General features: G+C 40.3%; 1 protein-coding gene across 4 annotated transcripts in view; it reads left to right on the top strand.

Annotated features, from left to right (window-relative positions):
- SYNE2 (spectrin repeat containing nuclear envelope protein 2) overlaps nucleotides 1–27,116 on the top strand; it is a 350,331-nt gene that overhangs the window by 170,806 nt on the left and 152,409 nt on the right. For all 4 annotated transcript variants that reach the window (XM_066342067.1, XM_066342066.1, XM_066342065.1 and 1 more), the window contains exons 35-45: nucleotides 1,514–1,615; nucleotides 2,564–2,764; nucleotides 3,103–3,274; nucleotides 3,810–3,922; nucleotides 5,993–6,195; nucleotides 6,566–6,685; nucleotides 6,783–7,074; nucleotides 9,299–9,450; nucleotides 10,349–10,658; nucleotides 11,850–12,014; nucleotides 15,980–16,321. In XM_066342067.1, the coding sequence (XP_066198164.1) occupies nucleotides 1,514–1,615; nucleotides 2,564–2,764; nucleotides 3,103–3,274; nucleotides 3,810–3,922; nucleotides 5,993–6,195; nucleotides 6,566–6,685; nucleotides 6,783–7,074; nucleotides 9,299–9,450; nucleotides 10,349–10,658; nucleotides 11,850–12,014; nucleotides 15,980–16,321 (2,172 nt within the window). The remainder of the gene's footprint in view (nucleotides 1–1,513; nucleotides 1,616–2,563; nucleotides 2,765–3,102; nucleotides 3,275–3,809; nucleotides 3,923–5,992; nucleotides 6,196–6,565; nucleotides 6,686–6,782; nucleotides 7,075–9,298; nucleotides 9,451–10,348; nucleotides 10,659–11,849; nucleotides 12,015–15,979; nucleotides 16,322–27,116) is intronic.

Here is a 27,116-nt window from a genome sequence, read left to right as displayed (position 1 = left end):
TGGGAGAATCGCATCTTTATTTTTATGAATGTCTAGCTAAATGTAATATTTGTTCCAATGATAAATATAGTCAATAAAAATAGTAGGATGAACTTACATGTGACATTGTTCATTATCTGGTTGTTGCAATGATTACCCTTATCACTACTTTGAAAATATGGTATTTAGTAGGTCTAGTGCTAGATGTTGTTATTTAAGATATTAATAGAGGAACGTATTATGTTACTGCAGTATAAATATGTTGTTTTTAATATTGTTGATAACTGTAATCCAATGTAATATTTTTTCTTTATAGTCCTACATCATTTATTTTATGTTTTATTTCAAAAATATTGTTATATAACTGATCCATAGGATTCACCAATGTGCCAGAAGTGTTTATGATGTATAACAGCTTAAGATGTAGCAGAAGCTCCATCAAAATGCATAATTGTTCTCGGGTGGTTAGTATATGCTCCTAGGACCAAATAGTAAATATTTTAGGCTTGTAGACCATGTGATCAATGTCAGAAATGTTCAACCCCACTGTTGTAGCATGAAAGCTCAGTCATAGATAATACACAGTGCTTGAAAGTTGCTGGGTATCATTAAAACTTTATATATAAACACAGACTGCCAGCCCATATTGCTAACCCCTGATGTAGATTATGATTATGGGTGACCTTCATAATTTGAATTAAGCAGTCCCTCAAAAATATATATATAAAAAATACAAGGCTGAGATCACCATCTTCCTAGTGCTTCAAAAAGGGTAGTTTTTCTAAATAGTAATCTTAGATTTTGCCATTTGGAAAGAATTAAAGTTATATTTTTTGACTCCAGAAAGAATTTTTTTTCAAATTGTTTTGTTTGTTTACATACTAGTTTGGACCATATAAAATCACTCTCTTGGTAGGTCAAAACAGTGAAATGTTAGCAATTAAATATACGGATGTGTGCATGATGACTGCGCAGTGTGCCAGGTCTAATATTTCAAATCTCATTTTTTTATTCACTTTTAAATTCAGATATTCATTTTTATGCATTTGGAAAAGATTTTCAAAATGTGTGGAGATTATGAGTTTCCTGTGCATATGATAGTAGTCGTGAAGTAAAACTGATTTTTCTTCTAAGTATGAGAGTTACAAACTGCCAGCGTGTAGGCCATATCTCCACTAGTGATGTGTGTGTGTATGTATATGTGTGTGCCGCATGCACGTGTGTGTGCATGTGGTGACACAATTTGTATGTCCAGATCCAGGACATGTAGGGACGTCACGTAGGCCCTGCATGCTGGTGTGGCACAGTCCAGTTCCCCTCCATTGTCTTACAGCCAGGACCCCTCGCTCTCTTGTTACGTTTGCCTTGCCCATGAAGGCGCTTGGGTTTGTAACTCCCAGGACTCTGTCAAAAAACAAGTGATTAGGGACAATTCAAAGCTCTCTCATTTTCTGTGTATTAACAATAGCAACCGTGGGTACCAGAAAAAAGGTTATACAATAAAAATATTTTTTATTAAAATTATGTGTTCTAGGCAGAGTTACAGATCCATGAACAAAAACCTTCAGAATTTTCTGAAAGAGTGGCTGAAATACAGCTTCTGCTTCAAACTAGCGAAATACCTCTTGAATTGCAGGTAAGAGAATTTTCATTTAAAAGTTGCAATGAAAGTACTCTAAAGTAATGTTCGTAAACCAGAATTTGGATCTTAAACCTAAAATAAACTTGGGATCATTGTGAAAGTCATCTTTGTTCAATTCCAACATTAAGTCTAACCAAATTTTGAATAGTCTGCATGCTTTGTTATCTTTGTCCCACTCTTTGAATGGGTGATACTGTTTTTTGCATTTTTTTCTGCTCATTCCACAGGCCTCTTGTGTGTAGGGAGAGATACCACTGTGCATCCCTGTCAAGTAATAAGGGTTTCGCCCTGAGCTGTCATGGGTACAGGAAGGAAAAGATCGCTCCAGTGACTTTAGGTTTATTAATTGCTAGATGGAGAAATAGGAGGAAAGTTGCCTCAAGTGTGAATTTCTATTGTGGGAAGAGATTTGTTACCATTTTATGTAGAGCGAAGTGCACAGTGGCTGAACAGAAATATTCATATGACTGAATATGAGACAGACTTTCTGGGTGAGGTCCTAGTACTAATGCTTCTTAGCCGTCTGATCCTGTGCAACCTTCTTAAGCCTGTATTTTTGTACATTAAGTGCTTACCATGGTGTGTACATAACCCTTAACAAATGCTGGCTATATAATTTTTTCTGCATGTTTTCAAATGAGTGCAATGAAATAACACCTTCACTGGTACGCTAGATAAACTGGTGTTGGAGAAAGGATTCAGATTAGTCTCATAAAAAGTCAGCAATTCATTGTCAATTGTTCATATTACTCTTTTTCTCTAAAGGCAATACTCAAATTGTCGTATCAGTGATACAGAACAATGAAGAATTATATGTAGAGAGGAATTTATTTTCACATTGAAACGAAGTGATCTCTACTCATTCTTTTAGCCAATGTGGTTTGTCTTAAAATCTAGTTTAATAAAATCTGTAACCATACTTCATGTGTTTCATGGTTCCAGGTCATGGAGTCCTCTATTTTGAATAAGCTAGAACGTGTAAAAACGCTTTTAACAGGAGAGTCCAGCTGCTCTGCACTTAGCGGCAGCACCGCGGAGCTAAGGGAGGACCTTGACCAAGCCAAGACCCGGATTGGGATGACCGAGTCCCTCCTGAACGCCCTGTCTCCTTCCGACAGCATGGAGATCTTTACGAAACTGGAGGTGCGTCCCCACCGCTTCTCCTCCGTGGTTCAGATTTCTTTTTACACTTATTTCCTCCGGTCTTGACCTCTTGAAGTTAAGAAAAATGAAAGCCTTGGGGAGAATCTCAGAAAAACAGTTTGTGTATATTTAGCATTTTCACCTTTGACTTGCTCTGTAGACAGTAATTATTTGATATTGAATTGCATTGCATTTATACATTTACTGGCTAAGAGAAAGCCCATCCACCCACTAGAAAATCATCTGTATTTTAACAAAAACAGTGGAGGTCTAAAATGCACTGTTCAAATCGAACCCATTAATAAGACTTAATGGTTTGTTTATTTGTTTACATTTAGGAGATACAACAACAAATTCTACAGCAAAAGCACAGTATGACATTACTTGAGAATCAAATAGGTTGTCTGACTCCTGAACTCTCTGAATTAAAGAAGCAATATGAAAGTGTCAGTGACTTATTTAACACCAAAAAAAGTGTTTTGCAAGATCACTTTTCTAAGTTACTGAATGGTGAGTGCAATGTTTCTTCTGTGTTTCTGAGGATCTTGGCGTACGAACAAGTACTGTGAACATAAAGGCTAATCTGAGCTTCACTTAGAGGTGGTCGCACAGAGTATACTTAAAGAAGAGGACTGATTAAGGATTTATTCAGATAAATCTTTTGGAGGGAAGCACTCACTAATCTATGCCTGCCATAAATACCATCTATTTCTTTCAAATGCCAAATCTTGATTTCACTAAAAAAAGTCACCACTGTCCTCGTGGTTGAGCTGCTCACTGTGGTGAGTGAGTCTGCGGACACGACTGTGAGCAGGCTGCCCCTGCAAGTGTCTCTGGATGTCCTGTATGCTTGGTAAGGTTTGGAGTTTCGAATATCCCGTGATTACTTTCTAGACTCTTATGAGCCCTCAAAATTGGGTTTCTTATTAGTACTTTATACAATGATTTGTATCCATGTCTTGGGAAGCAAGTTTCAAAATCTCTCACTTTAACTGGAGATGTGAAGTCTTCCTTGAATGAATACACCCTGTTTTCCCCCCTGCAGATCAGTGCAAGAACTTTAATGACTGGTTCAGCAACATTAAAGTAAACCTTGAAGAGTGTTTTGAATCATCAGAAACAAAAACAAGTGTGGAACAAAAGCTACAGAAACTTTCTGTAAGTCATATAAATTTCAATCAAAATTCATCAAAATTGGCCTGACCTGTGGTGGTGCAGTGGATAAAGCGTCGACCTGGAAATGCTGAGGTCGCCGGTTCGAAACCCTAGGCTTGCCTGGTCAAGGCACATATGGGAGTTGATGCTTCTAGCTCCTCCCCCCTTCTCTCTCTCTGTCTCTCTCTCTCTCTCTCTCTGTCTCTCCCTCTCCTCTCTAAAATGAATAAATTAAAAAAAATTAATCAAAACTAAAATACTAGATGCATAAAACTATATGTAAGTAGGTAGGATAATCACCTTGACCTATTAATTTACCTACATAGAGGTAATATTTTCAAATAACCTGGTTTTCCCAAGTATTGTACAACTGTTTTTAACTGAGTAATGGTGCAAGTCATTTAAACAGTTTTGTTTTCACACCTGAGATGCTATTAATCTAAGTGTTTGCTGCTGAATTCAGTTGTCTTAAAATCATATTTGATTGAAAGTAAAAATATTTATCTAATTTGGACTTTGAAATCCCTTTACTTTCCTGAAAGAGGTCTCTTGATTTTTTAAAAATCTTTCCATGCATATTTCTTTTAAAAATTTCAGTTGAGTCTGACCAGGCTGTGGCACAGTGGATAGAGCATCAGACTGGGACATGGAGGATCCAGGTTCAAAACCCCGAGGTCGCCAGCTTGAGTGTGAGCTCATCTGGTTTGAGCAAGGCTCACCAGCTTGGGCCCAAGGTCACTGGCATGAGCAAGGGGTGACTGGCTCTGCTGTAGTCCGCCGGTCAAGGCATATATGAGAAAGTGATCAATGAACAATTAAGGTGCTGCAATGAAAAATTTATGCTTCTGGCCCTGGCCGGTTGGCTCAGCGGTAGAGCGTCGGCCTAGTGTGCGGAGGACCCGGGTTCGATTCCCGGCCAGGGCACACAGGAGAAGCGCCCATTTGCTTCTCCACCCCTCCGCCGCACTTTCCTCTCTGTCTCTCTCTTCCCCTCCCGCAGCCAAGGCTCCATTGGAGCAAAGATGGCCCAGGCACTGGGGATGGCTCTGTGGCCTCTGCCTCAGGCGCTAGAGTGGCTCTGGTTGCAACATGGCGACGCCCAGGATGGGCAGAGCATCGCCCCCTGGTGGGCAGAGCGTCACCCCATGGTGGGCGTGCCGGCTGGATCCCGGTCGGGTGCATGCGGTAGTCTGTCTGACTGTCTCTCCCTGTTTCCAGCTTCAGAAAAATGAAAAAAAAATAAATTTATGCTTATCTTTCCCTTCCTGCCTGTCTGTCCCTATCTCTCTCTCTCTCTCTCTCTCTCTGTCTCTCTCTCTCTCTCTGTAACAAAAAAAAAAAAAATTGCACTTGAACTTGAATACATTGCTGGTCTGAGCGTGGTAGAGGGAGGCCTGATGTCGGCCCACTGAAAGTACAGACCGTACCCTTAGCTCTCAGTCACTTTAGGGTAGTTTATCTAGGACTTCAGTTTTGATAATAAGTCATACTCTCAGGCTCATCGATGGCATTTTATGTTCTCTGATTTGTTGCTTTGATGACACCATTTTTCATTGATAGAACTGCCTTCCAGTTTTTAGTTTTAAGTTCTGACTTTTTTCTTTTTTGCCTTTAATTTCACCCATTGCATGGATCTCTGCAGTTGATGCTCAAACTTGACAACAAACATGGAAATATAATCCTGATTTGGTAGAAGTTAAATAGAAAAGGGCCTGTTTAGTTTTACATATTGGTTACCAGAGAGGAACAAGTATTTAGGAGTAGTTAAGTACAACCAGGAAAGAAAATTACAGCTTTTCTGGTCTTAACTTCTGTTGACCTTCATGATGGCAGTGCATTATTTTGCTTGACCCCATTTCCAGAAAGCCGGATGTAAACGCACATTGTAGAACTGATGTAAATTGTTTTTTGATCATTTGCCATTCAGGTTAGTCGTATCTCCATAGGCCTTCCTTTGTATAGGATGCTTCGCAGGTGGCAAGTCAAGGCACTGGCTTGGAAAGTGTTCTGGGCATGGCAGAGACCACATTAGACTTGCCAGTTGGACATAGTTGACATTTTGTCTTTTTGAAGGATTTCTTGACTCTTGAAGGAAGAGGCAGTCAAATAGAGCAGGTGGGAACTGTACTGAATCATGTGAAGAAGCATCTGCCCAAAGCGCATGTTAAGGAGCTTACCAGTTGGATTGTAAGTCAAGAAATTGAATTAGAAAAAATGGAGTCCATATGCCGGGTGCGAGCAAAGGAGCTTGATGACTGCTTGCAGCAGCTGCTGAGGTAGGAAATAAAGATGACGTCTACATAACATGTTTTCTAATGATATCTTTATCTGTACTCTGCCTTGATATAGCTAGTATTGGGATACACAGTACACACAACCTTCAAATCTGAGTTTGGCTCAAGGAAGATAGAAGTTTAGAAAATCCTTCAAATTATTTAATCTGGCAAAAGTTCAAGGGAGAGTCCGAATATGTTTTCTGTTTCCTATTCTTATTCAGGTTTTAATATTACAAATTAAATTCTCTCCAAAGACTAACAAAAAACATGTAGTAAAAGCCTGGTTGGTTCACAAGATTTGTGTCAACCTGCTCTTCAGATAAACACTTTTTGCTTATTTTATATTCTAACATATGTAATGTTCTTTTAGACTCCAAGATGACCACAGAAACCTGAGTAAGTGGTTGGCTAATCAAGAAGAGAAATGGAAAGAAATGGAAGAAGCAGGAGAGAAAACTGAGTTATTTTGCCCAGCTCTAGCTAGAAAGAGGTATAGCTGATCTTGTATAAAATATATTTCCTGGGAATGTGGTTTCTCACGTGGTGTTGTGGCTCCTATAAACTTCCAGTGATATTTGGATTTACAGAGAACAGTTTGAATCTATGGCCCAGTTGAACAACTCTCTGAAGGAATGTGGGCTTACTGAAGAAGAAGAAATAATAATGGAATCCACACATTTGACTGATAGATACCAGGCATTTTTGAGACAGATATGTGAAATTGAGGAAGAGGATAAGTTGCCTCCTGCCAAGGACCAGAGCTTTAATGAACTTGCCCAAGATGTAATTCATTGGATAACAGGGATTAGAGAGTCCCTGATGGTTTTAAATTCATCTGAAGGCCAAATGCCACTTGAAGAATCAATCCAAAAAATAAAGGTATAACTGGGGAAACTAAATTTCAGAGGTCAGAGTGAACTCTAATTTTGAAACGATTTAGAGGAAAATGACAAAGATCTGTTTCGTAATGGAAAATAGAATCACTGTAGCGTAGTCAAAGACATTCAGAAGATTGACCTTATAAAGGAGAAGTGCTGTAAAGCATCTGAAATGATTTTAATGTAGATGAAAGAGAGAAAGTAAAGCCTGTTTTTGCGAGGGCAATGTCCAGTTATTGTCCATCTTCACCGAGTTCAGAGGCATTGAAATAAAGGCAGTAAGTTGGAGCTGTGGCAGATAGCAGTTTGCTGGGCTGTGAAAAGACATGTCGGCCCTGACCGGTTGGCTCAGCTGTAGAGCATCAGCCTGGCGTGTGGAAGTCCCAGGTTTGATTCCCAGTTAGGGCACACAGGAGAAGTGCCCACCTGCTTCTCCACCCTTCTCCCTCTCCTTCCTCTCTGTCTCTCTCTTCCGCTCCTGCAGCCAAGGCTCCATTGGAGCAAAGATGGCCCGGGCGCTGAGGAACGCTCCATGGCCTCTGCCTCAGATGCTAGAATGGCTCTGGCTGCAAAGGAGCAATGCCCTAGAGAGGCAGAGCATCGCCCCCTGGTGGGCATGCCAGGTGGATCCTGGTCAGGTGCATGCAGGCGTCTGTCTGCCTCCTCACTTCTAGCTTTGGAAAAATTAAAAAAAAAAAAGATACGTCAGTACAGCAGCTACATCAGCAATGCCCAGGCTGGGGCTGGAGAGGAGCTCTTTGTCAGAGTGGATACATACGAGTCATAAAGGTTATTAGATACTGAGTGGGTTGTGGAGGGCAAGGAAATCTCAATCTCCCTTCAGCTCACTTTTTTTTTTTCGTATTTTTTTGAAGTTGGAAACGGGGAGGCAGTCAGACAGACTCCCGCATGCGCCCGACCGGGATCCACCTGGCATGCCCACCAGGGGGGGATGCTCTGCCCATCTGGGGCATTGCTCTGTTGCGACCAGAGCCATTTTAGCGCCTGAGGCAGAGGCCACAGAGCCGTCCCCAGCGCCCGGGCCAACTTTGCTCCAGTGGAGCCTTGGCTGCGGGAGGGGAAAAGAGAGACATAGAGGAAGGAGAGGGGGAAGGGTGGAGAAGCAGATGGGCGCTTCTCCTGTGTGCCCTGGCCGGGAATCGAACCTGGGACTCTTGCACACCAGGCCGACGCTCTACCACTGAGCCAACCGGCCAGGGCCTCTTCAGCTCACTTTTAATCTAAAGGGGGTTCAATCAATAGTGCTAGTTTATAATGCAGGAGGCAGAAGCACATGTGCTTAAAAGAAACTTGGGAGAGTTGAAATCATGGTAATCGAAGCATTGTTAGAAGAAGAAATGATTAAGAATAGTGAGCTATAAAGGTTGGTGAGACTTGAATGATGTAATCAGAATCTTCCAGGATTATGTCTGAAAGGCTTTCCAGAGAAAGCCTGCAGTAATCTGCAGTAATTTCAGAGAAGGAAAGAAATTAATAGTTCCCAGCACAGGAGGGAAAGAGAAGAACAAAGATTGGGAATTAATTATGCCATGATGCAGAGATAAGAGTTTCCAGGAGGGGCCTGCATTTTTTTTGTGGGAAGCCATAAATCTCATCTTGGGTGTATAAAAATGTCTTGTTAAGGTTGTTACCCTAACTCTCCATCTACAAATAATGGAATAGATCGGAAGGTGGGTTTGCCAGGTTTTATTTTATTTTTTGACATATACTTTTTTTTTAAGTGAGAGGAAGGGAGATGGACAGACTTCCACATGCAGCCTGACGGATCCACCCAGCAACCCCTGCCTGGGGTCGATGATTGAATCAACTGAGCCACTGGCTGCAGGAGGGGAAGAGAGATGGTCACTTCTCATATGTGTCCTGACCGGGGATCAAACCCAGGGCGTCCGCATGGGCCAACATTCTATCCACTGAGCCAACCAGACAGGGCCTGGCATATACTTTATTTGAAGGCAGTTGATAATCAAGAGGAAATGAGGAATGCATTCAGATTAACCTGGCAAATGTTTATGGCGATCCAGTCCAGTATAATGCAAATGAGATAGCTTTGTCTTTTGGGAATATATACAAATGAAAGGGCAATTTTGAAGTCTAAAAACCTACAGTTAGGACCTCAATAAAAACTTTATACGCAGAAAAGATATCATATGTACTCTCCTTAAGTAATATGCATGGGGTTATTAAATCTTTTTTATTTAATTCAGGAAATCATTTTATTAAAGCCTGAAGGGGACGCTAAAATACAGGCAATGAAGAGTCAGGCTGCGAACAGCAAGGCTTCATTGGTCGCAGAGACGGTTACTGATATCGAGAACCAGTGGGTCAGCACGCTCCATTTAGCCAACACATATCTAAGGTAAAGGGCATGCCTTCACCTCTCTCATGGTTTTGCACTGCACAGTGAAGCCATAACAAGTCTGTTTTGTCTGCTTCCTGGATTTGGATATAGTATCTGTTGAAGAGAAAGTCAGTAGGTCAGGGACATTCATAATGTCAGAGGCCAAAACCAAGAGTAATAGTTCTCTGGATCAGATATAAAACACACTGTCGTAACTCTGGCTGTGTTTACTTTGGCTGGTACATCAACCCATGGGGCTCTGGGTAACAAATTAACGTTGTCTATCATTCCACCTTCCAACTCCCTTCCCCCAGACAACCTCAGCATCTGTGTGGTAGAATTGTGGGATAGTTAATGCTTTTAAATATGTATTCTAAGAGATTCTTACATGTGCAAACACTGGTAAATGCCTGAAGTCAATGGATATGTGGTGAAAACTTTTAATTCAGATCACATCTTCAATGATCCATTTAATGTTTGATGGAAATGTGAATGGTATATATGTATTTCAGAGACAATCAGATCAAAGCTAAATTTAAGATACAAAAAGAGTAAGCTAGTTAGTTGTCCAATATACTGAATGCTTATTTGTTTTACAGACATGAAAAAAAAAACCAGAGTAATATAATTACATTTAAACATAATGAAAACCAATAGTTTGATATCTAAATTACTAAATATGTATATTTGTACTCAGGTCAAATTATGTAACAAAACACAATAAACTTTCAGTAATACTACAAATATTTTTTCCCTTAATTTCTGAACTAAACCCAGTGCTGTTTACAATGTCAAAAAAATGTCTGTAAGGAATAATGTATATTAGTGTTATCGTAATGCCTTTTTTATTATAATATGTGTTGCATTATAATATGCAAAGTGTCATTCCCTTTGTTAAATATTTTGTTAAATTCAGCCATCAAGAAAAGATTCTTCTAGAAGGGGAGAAGTATTTGCAAAGCAAGGAGGATCTGAGATTAATGCTCACAGAACTAAAAAAGAAACAAGAAGTGGGCTTTGCTCTGCAGCCTGGTTTGCAAGAGAAGAAAGCTCAGTTGAAAATTTATAAGAAATTCCTCCAGAAAGCACAAGATTTGACATCCTTGCTAAAGGAGCTAAAATCTCAAGGAAATTATCTCTTAGAATGCACTAAAAATCCCAACTTCAGTGAAGAGCCTTGGCTGGAAATAAAGCATCTACATGAAAGTCTTCTTCAACAACTGCAGGTGAAGTGGTCCAAATAAAATTTTAAATGATTGTCATAATTATGTACGATTTGTAGGCAGAAACTTCTTCTTTTGTTCTTTTGGAGAACAAAAAGCTCTTTAAATTTAATATATCACTTTTAGATTAAAACTCTTCAAGGACGGAGGAATCAAACCAGTCAGTCAGTTTTGCTAGAAGAATCCGTCTTGTAGTCTTTGATGATAATGTTATTATCTCTCATTGAAGTGCCCCTCTTCAGAAATAGGAAGAGTTTAGATTTGTTTAGCTGTCTCAGTGATGATGATTGTGTCAGTTATTCATGCATCATCCATCTGTCCGTCCATCCATCCATCCATCCATCCATCCATCCATCCTCCATCTGTTATCCTAGTTTGTATTCGTTATTCTGTATAAACCTTATTAGTGTTCCTCTCTCATGTCTTTTTATATGATCAATAGTAAAAGAGTTAAGAAGTGAAATGTCACTTTGTCGTGGGGGAGTGTATTCTCTTAAGAGAATTGTTTATAATTCCTTGCATATTGAAGACCAGCTTCCATGTAAGAATTACTTGGATAAGAAATTCTCCTTATAGAGATAGAATTGTGCTGCCGTGAAGACACACCCACTTGGCTCTAAGTTGTTTCGTTTTAACATTTGCCACTTTTCTAATGAGCTGTGATCACCTTATTTTCTTGTTCCAGGAAAAGAGAACCTAGAGATGGTTTTGCTCTTGAGTTAGGATTACTTTTTTCTAACACACAATTTTAGAGTTTGAATCTTATGAAAAGAATCAGGGGTTAGGTTGATCTCATATAGTCTCATTTTCAAGTGTGGGAACTTGGGTTTAGCAAGCAGGATAATTAAGGGACTTTATTATAGATGTTTGTGATTTGATGATATAATTTGTAAGCATTTCATTTTATAAACCTCTTGACAAATAAATTGTCCTCAGGAATAAAATGAAGGCACAGAAGCATGGGGGGAAAGAAGTGTGGTTTCAATAAGGGTCACTGTGTGGGGGAAAAGGGAGATTTTACAGTGAACTATCTCAAAACACTAAACGCAGAAAGAACTCTGGACAGTTTATGGCCATATTTCTGTTTCGAGGTGAATCCTCAGAAAACAAGTATTTATGAACAATTTAATTATTATCTCAGTGAGAAAATTCGGAGAGCAATAATTAATACATTGTCAACGGTTTTATTTTTAGGATTCCGTGCAAAAGTTGGAAGGTCATGTTCAGGAACATCACTCGCTCCAGGTTTGCATGACAGAGCTAAATACCGAATTGGACACTATCTCCAAGGAAGTTGTTTCTTTTTCTGACAAGCCTGTGGAGCAGATAGAAGTGGAGGAAAAGCTGCATGAACTGCAGGTATTGAACAATGTCCAGGCATGACAGATGTTTAAAAAGCTCAATTTTAATTAGAATTTTACTCACTAGCGTCTTCGGTTTGAAATCCAAGGGCTGTTCAGATGACTGTTAGATAAAGTTCTGACCAGTCATTAAAAGAATAGGAAAGTTCTTTAGTGACCAAATCCATTTACAGTGTATTTGTATTATAAATGGTCCCTGCACTCAGGACCCTCGGATGATTCCAGCCCTGATCAGTCTGTAGCCTTTGTTTCAGGAACAACAACGCAGTGATTCCAGGAGAGACTGGGTAGTCCCAAGGATGCAGATGATACAAGATGGGGGACATGTTTCCATTTTGCATTCTTCATCAGGGGTGGAGAGGAGTTGCGTAACTTTTATTAATTTTCAGACTGGCAGACTACATTAGAGCTCTCTTCCCGCTGTAGGACTTCCAAAATTCTCACACTAACTCCGATAACACCTCGCTGTATACCCTGAGGACGCAGCCCTTTCCCCGCATCCTCCAATCACAGTCCTGGGATTCTCACTGTTAGCAGAGCCAATGCAGACAGGTCCCCGTGGGGTCTTCTAGAAGAAAACAAAGTAAAGCAGTTCTTAGGCTCCTTTCGCTGTCCCTTGCCTGGAGATTTCATGGGGCAAGCCTCAAGGCAGCACTTCTGACAGGAGCTGGGGAATGTCACATCTCTTCCTTTTAGGGACCTAGGAATCAAGCCAGACTTCTCCAGAATGGCCATCCAGATTAGGGCAAGTCTGCCTCCCTGTTTAGCAGTGATAATTTGACAGACGTTGAGGCCTCATCATGTCCAAGGCCCTGTTTGGGTGCCACGGATATTGGGGAAAGTACAAGACATAAACCTCACCCTGAGGGGCTAGGCTCCTGTAGAGAAATGGAAACATGCTTTTGCTGTACATAGAAGGAAGCACAGAGGCCGTCGCGTTCAGACCCTCTCCTTATACATAATGAGCTGAGATGTGGCAAGGCGAGGGACTGACAAGGTCACTCAGGTTAAATGACAGAGTGGGGGCTACAACTCGAGTCTCCTGACCCCAGTCTGGTGAGTGCTTTTTCTGACTCTCCACTACACCTCTGTACTCGGTTGTATCGCTGTTATTTGTAGTTCAGCTCGTCCAAAAACTGTCTTCTCCTTCCCTTCCTCCATCTTTGGAGGGCTCTCTAACAACGAGCCTACTTTATCTATTATATTGACTTCATGAATATCTCCACTGTCTCCCCAGGCTTTTAAATCAGGAACCTGGAGTTCCTCTCCTGGACTTTCCAGTCTAGTCAGACATCCAGTGCTGTCTGATGCTTCCATCTCAGGAATGTCTCTACACTTGCCCCTCCCTGTGGCCCCCATTGTGGCTGCCTTAGAACAGGCCTTCAGCTCACAGATCCCTGCATTGGGCTTCTGAATGGGCTCCTTGCCAGCCTCTCCAGCACACCTTCCTGGATGTGTCTAACATGCACATCTGGAACTCCCTTCTTTCAGTTTAAAATGTTTCAATGACCTATGTATATTTGTTAGCACAGATCTTGTCACATTCAATTACAATTGTTTACTTCTTTTTTTTTTTTTTTTCCTGAAGCTGGAAACGGGGAGAGACAGTCAGACAGACTCCCGCATGCGCCCGACCGGGATCCACCTGGCACACCCACCAGGGGCAACGCTCTGCCCACCAGGGGGTGATGCTCTGCCCCTCCAGGGCGTCACTCTGCCGCTACCAGAGCCACTCTAGCGCCTGGGGCAGAAGCCAAGGAGCCATCCCCAGCGCCCGGGCCATCTTTGCTCCAATGGAGCCTTGGCTGCAGGAGGGGAAGAGAGAGACAGAGAGGAAGGAGGGGGGGGTGGAGAAGCAAATGGGCGCTTCTCCTATGTGCCCTGGCCGGGAATCGAACCCGGGTCCCCCGCACTCCAGGCCGACGCTCTACCGCTGAGCCAACCGGCCAGGGCCAATTGTTTACTTCTGTGTCTTTCTCATTGGACTGTAGGAACTTGAAGAGACCGGATTTTACTCATCTATGTAACTTCAGAACCTATCATAATACTTACTGTTAGTTGAATGAATAAATATTTTTTGAGTGGTCCATTCAGATAGTGATTAATAAATTTTGCATTGTTCATCTAGTAACTTTAAGGTTTATTCTATTTCAATGCTCACATCAGTACCTACTATAGAACCTCAAATTACTTGAGTCTAGAGTTCTCAAATTAGCTTCCTTCTTTCATGTATACATTTAGTAAATGTTGATTGAGCTCTTGCTATATCTAAGATGTAGATTGATTTAATCCGGGAGGCAACAAGATCAAAATATGGAAGTGTATTCCATGGGCTATATAGATGGTTCAATGTGCCCAAGCTGTAGCCGCTTTTGTACCAATTGAGCAGCTGCCCTAAGTTTCTCCTGAGAAAGGGGCCATTGGTCTGCCCATACAGGATTATCTCATTTCCAAGTAATTGGGTCTGCACAATGCATTATTGAGGTAGCAGGAGCTACCGAGGCCCCTATGCTAAATTTTGATATCCTAATCCACACCTCCTGGTAATGGGTGCCATTTCTATGGGTGTGAGAATTCCTCGCTGTTCTTTCCCTAGTCCCTTGGTGGGCAAAAATCCCCGATCAAGCATCTGAGTACTGACTAAACCATTAGGACTGACAAGCAATGCTCCCATATTTTTCAAAACATCTCTACCCCACAAATCAACTGGCCATCCAGGGAGCACATAAGGCTTAAAAAATCCAGAATGACCTTCTTAATCTTACCAATGTAGAAAACTAGAATTTAGTTGAAGGGATTTATTCTGCCCTATACCTTGTAATTCTGTGGCTGCTGCATGAGTGGGCCAGGAAGGAGGCCAGTGTAGCTTAGCAATAACAGATACATCAGCTCCAGTATCTAAAAGTCCTTTAAATTTATGCTCATGTACTGTTAGTTCCATTTCAGGGCGTTCCTGACCTATTTTTTTTTAATCCAATTGGCAAAATCAGAGGAGCCAAATCACCAATTTGCTTGGGGCCCCCCTTTTGCAGGATGTGGCCTGAGAAGCAGAATTAGCATCCTTATACTATTCTTCTGCCTGCCTGAATTAGCCGTGAGACACATTCTTTTTTTTTTTTTTTTTGATTAATTTTGATGGGGTGACATTGATAAAATTGTCTTCCGTCACCTTCTAACTGGTTTTCTTTGTGCCCCTCCCCTCCCCCAACCTCCTCCCTCTCCTCCCCCCCACCCTGTAACCACAACACTGTTGTCCATGTCTCTGAGTCTCATTTTTATGTCCCACCTATGTATGGAATCATATAGTTCCTAGTTTTTTCTGATTTACTTATTTCGCTCAGTATAATGTTATCAAGGTCCATCCATGTTGTTGTAAAAGATCCTATGTCATCATTTCTTATGGCTGAGTAGTATTCTATAGTATATATATATACCAGCTTTGTTCTGAATTTTAAGTATGTCTTGTATGTGCCCTAACCAGGTTTTGAATCCGCAACCTTGGCATAGCAGGATGATGCTCTAACCAACTGATCTACTGGGCCAGGGCTCTGAATTTTAAATACTAACATTAGATTCATTAAATGATTTTTTTATTTTTTAATTGTTTTGCAAACAATAAGCATTTATTATTTAGTGTTTTGATTATGTTAAAAGGCTGTATTTTGAACTAAATATATACTCAACAAATATGTATTGATTGCCTCCAATGCTTTAGGAATGGTGTTGTGAAATTTTTTACTTCCTAAAAGTTTTTATTTGCATATAAAATCTGTTTGAGAATTTGATCTGGGATGCTACCTTCCTTTAAATTTTACCCAGAGTTTCTTCTTTGTGATATGAGCTGATAAGTTTTTCCTACTTCCCACTAGTGAAGCAGAATGCGTTGTGATTTACAAAAGTCAATTAACTCTTGTGACAATTGAACAGAGATACTTCTTAAGACAATGTTTTCTCCACTCACAGGAACTAGAGAATAGACTCCGTTTACAAGATGGCACATTAGAGAAGATTTTAGATTTAGCAAAATCCATCAAGCAAAATACATCTTCAGTGGGACAGAAGGTTATTAAAGATGATATAAAATCACTTAAGTGTAAACAAAAAGATTTGGAAAACAGACTTGAATCTGCTAAGCAGGAGATGGAAAATTATCTCAACAGCATTCTCAAATCAGAATGCTCAACAGAAAAGAAAGAAGAGATTACTCTGCCAGGCAGAGAGAAGCAGGTCACGTCTGACGTGCAGGAGTCCACTCAGGACTCAGCTGCAGTGGAAAAGTTGGAGAAAGACTTGGAAGTAAACAAGGTAAGTGCTTGTGATTGCATCTCTGCGACACGGCGTCGGAGAATGAAGAGGTGTTGGGATTTGAAAAGAGGGTCGTGAATCAAGCCTTCTGATTTCATAATTAAACCCTCAGTGTGCTGGCTATTTAAGTTGCCCACTTGTAAAGAGAGCCCTTAGAAAACTGTCCAAGATTTCAGTGGTGAAATATTACTGTTCAGTCTGTTAAAATGTCAGTCATCAATTTAGGTTTATTATTCTCTGTGATATGTAATCAGATATAGTTTCGTGGGTCAAGAGCACAAAGGCAAATTAGAAAAGGCAAAAGAAAAGAAAATTTGTTTTACCCATTTTCTTAGAAAAAAATCCAAGAGCCCTATTTTTTTTTTTTTTTTTTTTTTGGTTGATGTTCTAATGAAATCAGAGACTGTTTGAAAGGCTAGATTTCTTTTTTTCTCCTTCTTCTTATGTTAACCCTATACTGCAAATGTATTTTTGAAATGTTGTCAGATCATTTGGTGTGAGAATATCAACAATCAGGCTCCTAGTTTTCTCTGGGGAGAAGAAAGAAGAATGTTGTTTTGTTTTCATTCTAAACAACCAAATGGGTACATTTTCCTGTGGCTCTTAAAGAGCTTTCTCATAGGTAAGAGATTAAAATGGAAAAGGCACAGGGAGCAATCTAGTAAATTATATTTGAAAGGTTTTCCCTGTTGGCAGTATCTCACAATCAGGGTCCAGCGGGACCATAGCAAAGGTTACACCATTCAGGTGTGAGTTCTCATCAGCTTTTTCTGGAATATGTAAGCAACAGGAATGAAGAAAACATGCACTTATGCTGTTGTAGAGGATTAGAGGAACCAGATAGGGTTTTCTAAAAGTGTATAAAACAAGGTTAAATGCCAACAGAACATCTCACTGGCCAAGAGAAAAGACTTATAACTTCCAGCATTAGGTATTGCTAATGAAATAGGTCTTAGGATTTAGGGCCCTGTAGGTGCCACTCTTGATGTGTCTGTTAAGAAACTCTTAACAGAGTTTAAACAGGAGTAGTTAAGTAAAAAAAAAAAAGGAAAAATATGGCCCTGGCCGGTTGGCTCAGCAGTAGAGCGTCAGCCTGGCATGTGGAAGTCCCCGGTTAGATTCTCAGTCAGGGCACACAGGAGAAGCGACTGTCTGCTTCTCTACACCTCCCCCTTGCCCTTCTCTTTCTTTCTGTCTTTCTCTCTTCCCCTCCTGCAGCCATGGCTCAAATGGTTTGAGCAATATGACCCCGGCAATGAGGATGTCTCCATGGCCTCGCCTCAGGCGCTAAAATAGCTTGGTTGTCGAGCAATGGAGCAGCTGCCCCAGATAGGCAGAGCATCACCCTGTAGGAAAGTGGTCCCCAACCCCCGGGCCGTGGTCCGGTACCAGTCTGTGGGCCATTTGGTACCAGTCTGCAGAGAAAGAATAAATAGCTTACATAATTTCCATTTTATTTATATTTAAGTCTGAATGGTGTTTTATTTTTAAAAAATGACCAGATTCCCTCTATTACATCCGTCTAAGACTCACTCTTGACGCTTGTCTCGGTCACGTGATACATTTATTCGTCCCACCCTAAAGGCCAGTCCATGAAAATATTTTCTGACATTAAACTGGTCCGTGGCCCAAAAAAGGTTGGGGACCACTGCTGTAGGGGGTTTACCAGGTGGATCCCGGTCCAGGCGCAGGCTGAAGTCTGTCTCTCTGCCTCCCTGCCTCTCATTTAACAAAAAATATAAAATGAAAATAATAAAATAATAAAAAATAAAAAAGGAAAAACACCTGAGTGCTATTATACTAATAATATAAGACATAGCTAAAGGGAGTTGTTTAATAAACTTAAAATTAGCTTCTGTGACCCATTTTGCCTGTGAACCTTCAAAATTCAATAAAATAAAACTTAAATAAAAGTCATAATCCAATATTGATTTTTAAGTTTTTATGAAGCTTTTACTTAATATTGAATGACAAGTTATTGATAATTTATGATACTGTATTAGAATTTTTTTTTCAGAGAAGATGAAGGGACTTAAGTCTCTTTTTCTTTTTTTATTGAATTTATTGGTTGATTGACATTGGTTAATACAATTATATAAGTTTCAGGTGTACAATTCTGTAATACATCATCTGTATGTTTTATTTTGTATTCACCACCTGAGTCAAGTCTTCTTTCATGACTGTCTTTTCCCCCTTTACTCTCTTCTGCCCCCACCCCTCTCCCCTTCTCCTGGTAATCACCATACTGTTGTCTGCGCCTGTGAGTTTTTTGTTTGTTTTTTTGTTTTTCAGGTTCTTTTTTTACTTAACCCTTTCACCATTTTCACCCAGTTGCTCAAACCCCCTCCTCTCTGACAGCTGTCAGTCTGTTTTTTATAAATCTATTTCTATTTTATTAGTTAATTTTGTTCATTAGATTCCACATATGAGTGAAGTCATCTGGTACTTGTCTTTCTCTGACTGATTTATTTCCCTTAGCATAGTGCTCTCGAGGTCCATCCATGTTGTCACAAAGGGTAAGATTTCTATCTTTTCTTTTTTTTATGGCTGAGTAGAATTCCATTGTGTAAATGTAGCACAAGCTTTTTTATTCACTCATCTGCTGATGGACACTTGGGCTGCTTTCAAATCTTGGCTATTGTAAATAAATAATGCTGCAGTGAACATAGGGGTGCATATATTCTTCTGAATTAGTGTTTCAGGTTTCTTCAGATATATTCCCAGAGGTAGAATTGCTGGGTCATAAGGCAATTTTTTGAGGTAACTTCATACTGCTTTCCACAGTGGCTGCACCAATCTGCATTTCCACCGACAGTGCACGAGGGTTCCCTTTTCTCTGCGTCCTTGCCAACATTTGTTTGTTGATGATAGGTATTCTGACAGGTGTGAGTTGATACCGCATTATGGTTTTAATTTGCAGTTGATTGGTGATTAATGACATTGAGTATCTTTTATATGTCTATTGGCCACCTGTATATCCTCTTTTAAGAAGTGTCTATTCAGGTTCTTTGCCCATTTTTAAATTCGATTATTTGCTTTTTTGGTGTTGAGTTTTATAAGTTCTTTTTAAATTTTGGATATTAACCCATTATCAGATGTATTATTGGCAGGTATGTTCTTCAATTTAGTGGATTGTCTTTTCATTTTGTTGATGGTTTCCTTTGCTCTGAAAAACTTTTTAGTGTGATGTATGTAGTCCCATTTGTTTAATTTTTCTTTCATTTTCCTTGCCCAAGGCGAGATATCAAAAAATATTGCTATGAGAAAGGTCTGAGATTTTACTGCCTATCTTTTCTTCTAGGACTTTTATGGTTTGAAGTCTTAACATTTAAGTCCTTAACTCATTTTGAGTTTATTTTTGTTTATGGTGTAAGAAGGTGTCTGATTTCATTTTTTTTGCATGTATCTGTCCAATTATCTTTTCTTTTTTAGTGAGAGAGAAACAGATAGACAGGAAGGGAGAGAGATGAGAAGCATCAACTCATAGTTGTGTCACTTTTATTTGTTCATTGATTGTTTCTCAGACATGTTTTGACAGGTGGGGGGGTTCTAGCTGAGCCAGTGAGCCCTTCCTCAAGCCAGCAACCTTGGGCTCAAGCCAGCAACCTTGGGCTTCAAGCCCGGGACCTTTGGGCTCAAGCCAGCAACCATGGGATCATGTTTATGATCCCATATTCAAGCCAGATGAGCCTGTTCTCAAGCCAGCAACCTCAGGTTTTCAGACCTGGGACTTCAGGTGTCCCAGGTTGACGCTCTACCCCCTGCGCCACCACTAGCCAGGCTGTCTAATTTTCTTAACATCATTTATTGAACAGACCATCTTTACCCTATTGTATACTCTTGCCTCCTTTGTCAAATATTAATTGACCATAAAGTCATGGGTTTATTCCTAGGCTTTCTATTCTGTTCCATTGATTTATATGGCTGTTTTTATGCCAGTACCATGCTGTTTTAACTACTATGGCCTTGTAATATAGTTTGATATCAGGTAGTATGATTCTTTAACTTTGTTCTTATTCATTAAATGGCTGTGGCTATTCAGGGTCTTTTGCAGTTCTATATCAGCTTTTGGAAAAGTCTTCAAATGATTTTCACAGGTCTGGATTACAGGAAGATAGTTTTAAGTCCTTAGAAACATTAATTTTTTTTACTCTTTTGTAACATGAATCTTTCTGACTCTGTGCTTCTTATTTTCTCTACTGTAAATATTGGCTGTATTTACTTAATTTTATATAGTATTAGACTATGGAAGATCAAGAGCAATTTTAAAGTTGAACCACAACTAGTAACAAGAATAAAAATATGTATGGACAAATATAATACGAGTATAATATGACACATATAAGACATTTTAAATGACTTCAGCTGGAGTTTTTATATAATGAATACACAGAGCACATAAAAGCATATTTTATTGAAATATAAATCTAACAAAAACATTATGATTGAGAAAATAAGCACTTGATTCATTAAAAGCATTTATTAAGACCTCTTTTGTGCTGATTATTCTGCTGCAATATGGGAATACAGTTGTCACAGTTTAAAGTTTAACTAATTATATAATTTTCATTTCATATGCCTTTTTGGAATCTAAAGGTGCTTTTATGAGATTATTTTAAATCGTTTCAAGAAGAATTTTTATTTTTTCTATCTTTTTAAAGATTTTATTTATTGACCCTGGCCAATTGTCTCAGTGGTAGAGCATCAGCCCAGCCAGTGGATGTCCAGGTTCAATTCCTGGTCAGGGCACATAGGAGAAGCACTCATCTGCTTCTTTACCCCTCCCCCTCTCGCTTCTCTCTCTCTCTTCTCCTCCTCTCCTGTAGCCATGGCTCTATTAGAGCAGGTTGGCCCCAGGCGCTGAGGATAGCTCTATGGTTTCTGCCTCAGGCGCTAAAAAATGGCTCCAGTTGCAACAGAGCAATGGCTCCAGATGGGCAAAGCATCACCTCCCAGTGGGCTTGCTGGGTGGATCCTGGTTGGGGCACATGCGGAATCTGTCCCTGCCTCCCTGCCTCCCTCCTCTCACTTAATAAAAAAATCTGCATGCACCCCAACCGGGATCCACCAGCGAGCCCTCCTGAGGGCGATGTTCTGCTCATCTGGGGTGCTGCTCCGGTCCGCGGCCAAACTGCAGGAGGGGAGGAGAAAGAGCGAAAGAAGGGGGAGGAGTGGAGAAGCAGATGGGCACTTCTCCTATGTGCTCTGACTGGGAATCGAACCCAGGACTTCTTCCACACACCAGGCCAATGCTCTACTGCTGAGCCAACCATTCAGAACCAGATTTTATTTATTGATTTTTACAGAGAGAAGAGAGGGAGAGCGAGAAGTATCAACTCACAGTTGCCTCACAGGAGTTGTTCATTGCTTGCTTGTTGCTTGTCATATGTGCCTTGACCAGGCAAGCCCAGGGTTTCAAACTGGAGACCTCAGCACTCCAGGTTGATGCTTTATCCACTGCGCCACCACAGACCAGGCAAGAAGAATTTTTAGAGTTTTAATTTTCTTTAATAAATTTCATTTGATCTTAGAGTTTTATTGAAAATATGATTGTACTTTTCAATAATTGCTTATACGGCATGTGTATTTTTTAATTCATTGCCAAGAATTTTATTTTAAATGAAACATTGGGGATGCTTTAGATCTAGACCTTTGACTAACTTTTTTCTTAATATCAAAAATAGTAAGGCAGAGTGAGAAAGCAATCAATGAACAATTAAGGTGCCTTAACAAAGAATTGATGCTTCTCATCTCTCTCCCCGTCTGTCCCTATCTGTCCCTCTCTCTGTCTCTCTCTCTCTGTGTCTGTCTCTCTAACTAGAAAAAAAAAGGTAGTAAGGCAGAGGCAGAATTCGAGGCACAAAATGGCAGTCTGAAGAGTATAGGTGCTTATGAGCGAATATTATACTGGATGTTTTTGTAGGTATTAATTTAGAAAACTGTTTAAGTATGGAAAGGCAGAACTGTCTTTCATTTCTCCCTTCCTATATAGTTATTGATAATTTATGATGCATAAGATGATTTAAAATTTTGTTATTTTTATTTAAAAATTTTTATAAGGCCCTGGCCGGTTGGCTCAGCGGTAGAGCGTCGGCCTAGCGTGCGGAGGACCCGGGTTCGATTCCCGGCCAGGGCACACAGGAGAAGCGCCCATTTGCTTCTCCACCCCTCCACCGCGCTTTCCTCTCTGTCTCTCTCTTCCCCTCCCGCAGCCAAGGCTCCATTGGAGCAAAGATGGCCCGGGCGCTGGGGATGGCTCTGTGGCCTCTGCCTCAGGCGCTAGAGTGGCTCTGGTCGCAATATGGCGACGCCCAGGATGGGCAGAGCATCGCCCCCTGGTGAGCAGAGCGTTGCCCCTGGTGGGCGTGCCGGGTGGATCCCGGTCGGGCGCATGTGGGAGTCTGTCTGACTGTCTCTCCCTGTTTCCAGCTTCAGAAAAATGAAAAAAAAAAAAAAAAATTTATATAGGTTAAGTGAAGTAGCAAATTATACGATAAAAAGTGAGGACTGAGTAATCTAAGATTTTAGGTGTCTATTAAGTACAATGATGAGAAAAATCAGGGAAATCAATAGATCTTAATTTACTATTTTTCTGAAAACACAGAAAGCAACATTACATCTGCACAGGTATTGAATGGATTTTCTTGCCCCAGTCTTCCCGAAAGCCAACATACATAACTTCATTGCACTTAAAAAAGGCAATCTTTTGTCTGTAATTACTTCTTTCATTTCCTTGTCATTAAGTATTATTGTTAGCATGTCTGAATCCTTTTTTGTTCTCCTCAAAAATTCCTGAGCATTTATAATTTAATTAAGAAGGGAAATCCTGGAAAGCGGACGATCACAGATACAGGAACTGTGCAGGGCACGCAGCTGTGAGAGAGCCTGCAGGAACATAGTAGAGTTAGTACTAGAACGAGAAGGTAAACCACTCGCTGGAGCAAAAGTATTCCGTCATAGGGTAAATGATGTCTACTCCTGGTGGTGTTCATCCTAGTAACACAGTGCAAATGTGCTAGTAATGGAAGACACAGTGGGTCTTGTGTCAGCTCTGTCTTTGAAGTGTGTGCTTTGCTCTTTCTTGGCAACATGCAGATCTTCTCATTCTGAGGTATTTTTCACAATCCAAGATTTATTCTTGTACAAGACAAGTGATTTAAATAGTGTACATGGTATTAACATTTGTGAGCAGCATGCACTTGTGAACATTCTCCAAAGTCCTGAAATCTTAAGCTGAGAGAGACACCTTAGAAAACATCTAGCCTAACCCTTGCATTTCAGGTGCGGGAGTTAAGTCAGAGATGTCAATTGGCCAACTTCACATTGTAGCAGAACTAGAACTAGAAACCCAGGTGTCCTCTACTGGTCTGATGCACGGTGGTTGACCTCGTTATTTTGTGTCACGTGGCTTGTTTATTGCAGTTTAATATGCTAATATGCTATCTGACCTCAGTGGACCCTTTATTGGTTTCTTGTGGATGTTGGGAACCTTCTCTGTTCTCCTTAAACCCAATCAAACCCTGTTATAGCACTCCTAGCAGATATCTGGTCAAAAACAAAATAGACTGACACATTCTCAATTTCTTTCCTCTCCCCTTTACAGCCCCACTTGTTGTTAATCTTGACAGCCAAAGACTAACTGAAATTCTCTTGTTTTTTCATTAATATGAATTCATCTGTGCATCCATTAAGTAAAGATTGAACAGTCAGTGATAGTTCAGTGTTGAGTGAAAATAGACATGGTCTGTATTCTCATAGAGCTTCTAATCTGGAAGAGGAAACATACATTAATGCACTAATTAACTAATGAGAGACTAATCGCAGGAGCTAAAGGAAGGGGCACATTTCCATGACAGTCTGCAATGAAGGCGTCTGACCTGCACTGCAGTCAGAGAGAGCTTCCCTAAGGAAACAGTATTTGAACTGAGACCGGCGTTAGCAGAGCTCAGGGCTGGGTGTTGGGGCATCCTGGACAGAAAAGGTAGAATTTTCTCCTGTGGTGGGAGAGAGCATGAGCAGTCAGAAACTGAAATAAGGAGCCTGCACAAACGGTGGAGGACTGCATGAGGCCCCAGAGGGAGGCGGGGCTGGCTGAGTCACAGAGCGTTCAGGTCGTGTTAACATTGTAGACGTTATGCCAAGATAAAGAGGCCGCCTCTGACACTATGTTGATCTGCCTCTCAGTTTTTTCTCTAAGGGTGAGGATCTATGCTTATGCTTCGAATCATTTTTTCTTTACTTTGTATTGAAATGCTTTAGAGAAGAAAGAAATATATCCTGTAGAGCTTGTATGACACTGTCCCACTGTTGGTTGGCAGGGTACAAGTGATAGCTGTACCCTGTGGGCTTGTCACTGACAGAGAATTATTGTAGCTGTGCAGCACTACACACAGCTCTGTCTTTGAAGTGTGTGTACTGCTTTGCTCTTTCTTGGCAACATGTAGATCTTCTCATTCTGAGGTATTTTTCACAATCCAAGATTTATTCTTGTACAATACAAGTGATTTAAATAGTGTACATGGTATTAACATTTGTAGGCAGTGTGCACTTGTGAACATTCTCCAAAGTCCTGAAATCTTAGGCTGAGAGAGACACCTTAGAAAACGTCTAGCCTAACCCTTGCATTTCAAGTGTGGGAGTTAAGTCAGAGATGTCAATTGGCCAACTTCACATTGTAGCAGAACTAGAACTAGAAACCCAGGTGTCCTCTACTTGTCTGATGCACGGTGGTTGACCAGCATCAGAGGGCCCAACGGGGGAAGGGCCAGCGCAGCTGTTACGGACCTGACTCGCTGGGCTGTGCTGATGCGTTTGCCAAGCCAGAGACAATGCTCAGTTGTTTGAAACTCAGTGTTTTAAAGGTTAAAGTAAAATGTTTTCTTTGTGAATTAAGGAACAAAAGGATGAAAATGTTATGGTTCTGTCCTTAAGGAGAGTTGATGATATTCTTTCTTTCGCCTCCTTTTCTGAATAGGCTAAACTCTCAGGAAAGAGAAGTGGTTGAAAATTTTTAACATTTTTTTAAGAAAGTAAACATAGTTGGTAATGTAACTTAACCAGGCTTTTAATAGAGTGGCAATTTTATACTTTATATTTATTATTAAATTTGAAAATTTATGCTCAGAGGATCAATATTTATTATACTGTTTAGAAATTATATATTGTCTTACATTTATGCTAATCATAGATTTTTTTTTTAAAGAGAAATTCCAGGAGCATTGGAAAGAGAAAGAATCAGGTAGCCCTCAACTTAGAGTTCATAAAATTTCATAATAGGCCATGTGGCCCTGGCTGGTTGGCTCAGTGGTAGAGCATCAGCCCAACATGTGGATTCCTGGGTTCAATTCCCAGTCAGGGCACACAGGAGAAGCGCCATCTGCTTCTCCACCCCTCCTCCTATTGCTTCTCTTTCTCTCTCTCTCTTTTCTCCGCCTGCAGCCATGGCTTGATTGGAGCGAGTTGGCCCCAGGTGCTAAGAAATGGCTCTGGTTGCAATGGAGCAATGGCCCCAGAAGGGAAAAGCATTGTCCTCTGGTGGGCTTGCCAGGTGGATCCCAGTTTGGGCACATGTGGAAGTCTGTTTCTACCTCCCCATCTTTCACTAAATTAAAAAAAAAAGAGCCATGCATTAGGATGAATCCTCAATGAACACCTCTAGAAAACCTTTTACCCTAGGAGAAAGGTGGACAGGAAACTCTCTAACCAGAGAATGGACTAGGATTAGCTTGTTCTGAAAATCAGTCTGTCTGTCTCTGTCTGTCTGTCTGTCTGTCTATCTATCTATCTATCCATCCATCTCCCTTTCTTTTTGGGGTACTTGGAAGAAGAAGCAAGCACAGATCTATACAGATGGATCGTTTTGACCAGTCAGGCCAAAGAGATTTCCACAGTGGAGTAAAAAAGTCTGATAACTATGCATTAGTATAAATCAGTCAAATCATAACACAAATCAGAGCACTCAATTATAGGTAAGAGTCCTCCTCAGTACAAATGAGAGGATACATTAAGAAAGTCTGTAAGAATATACAATAATATGTTTTAAAAGATTAATGATATAAAAGAAAGATTTGAAATCAAAAGGAAAGAATAAAATAGTTTGAGAAAAAAGAGAAGATTTGAAGAAGAACTATATGGAATGTCAATAAATAAAAGAATAGTCATTGGAATTGATATTACTATGGCCAGACTAAGCAGCAAACTTGACACAGCTTGAAGCTAGAATATGTGAAGGAGAAAATTACCCATAATCCAACACAGAGTTTAAAGAGATGGAGAATAGGATAGAGATTTTAATAGGCCTCAGAGGCTGTTCTGAGATGGTCTAACACAATTTTGATAGGAGTTCTAGGAGGAGAGAATGGGGCAAAAGCAAGGCTGGGTAATTTCCATAGTTAAGGGAAAATATGTATCTTCAGATTTAGGAATTAGAGACTTGGTCAAACTAAATAAAAATAAATTAATTGCATCAATATATTGTAGTTAAAGAGTAAATCACCAGAGCCTGAGTGTAGAATCTCAGAGGCAACTGGAGAGAATGAACAGTTATGCTGACAACAGATTTTTCAACACAGAAAGCCAGAAGGGAATGTAATAGCATCTTCACGGGGCTGGAAGAAAAATAGTCATCAGCCTACGCTTTGATATCCAGCTGAATTGTCATTCTAGAATGAGGCAAAATACTTAACATTTTCACATAAATACTTACTAACCACAAACTTCATCCAAAAAAATATAGTACAGAAAAACTTAAATGTGAAGAGAAAAACTTTACAATCTTTGCCAAAAAAGATAAAGA

This window comes from Saccopteryx leptura, chromosome 6 (assembly GCF_036850995.1).
Source record: "Saccopteryx leptura isolate mSacLep1 chromosome 6, mSacLep1_pri_phased_curated, whole genome shotgun sequence".
NCBI lineage: Eukaryota > Metazoa > Chordata > Mammalia > Chiroptera > Emballonuridae > Saccopteryx > Saccopteryx leptura.
This window is presented reverse-complemented; position numbering and strand designations above follow the sequence as displayed.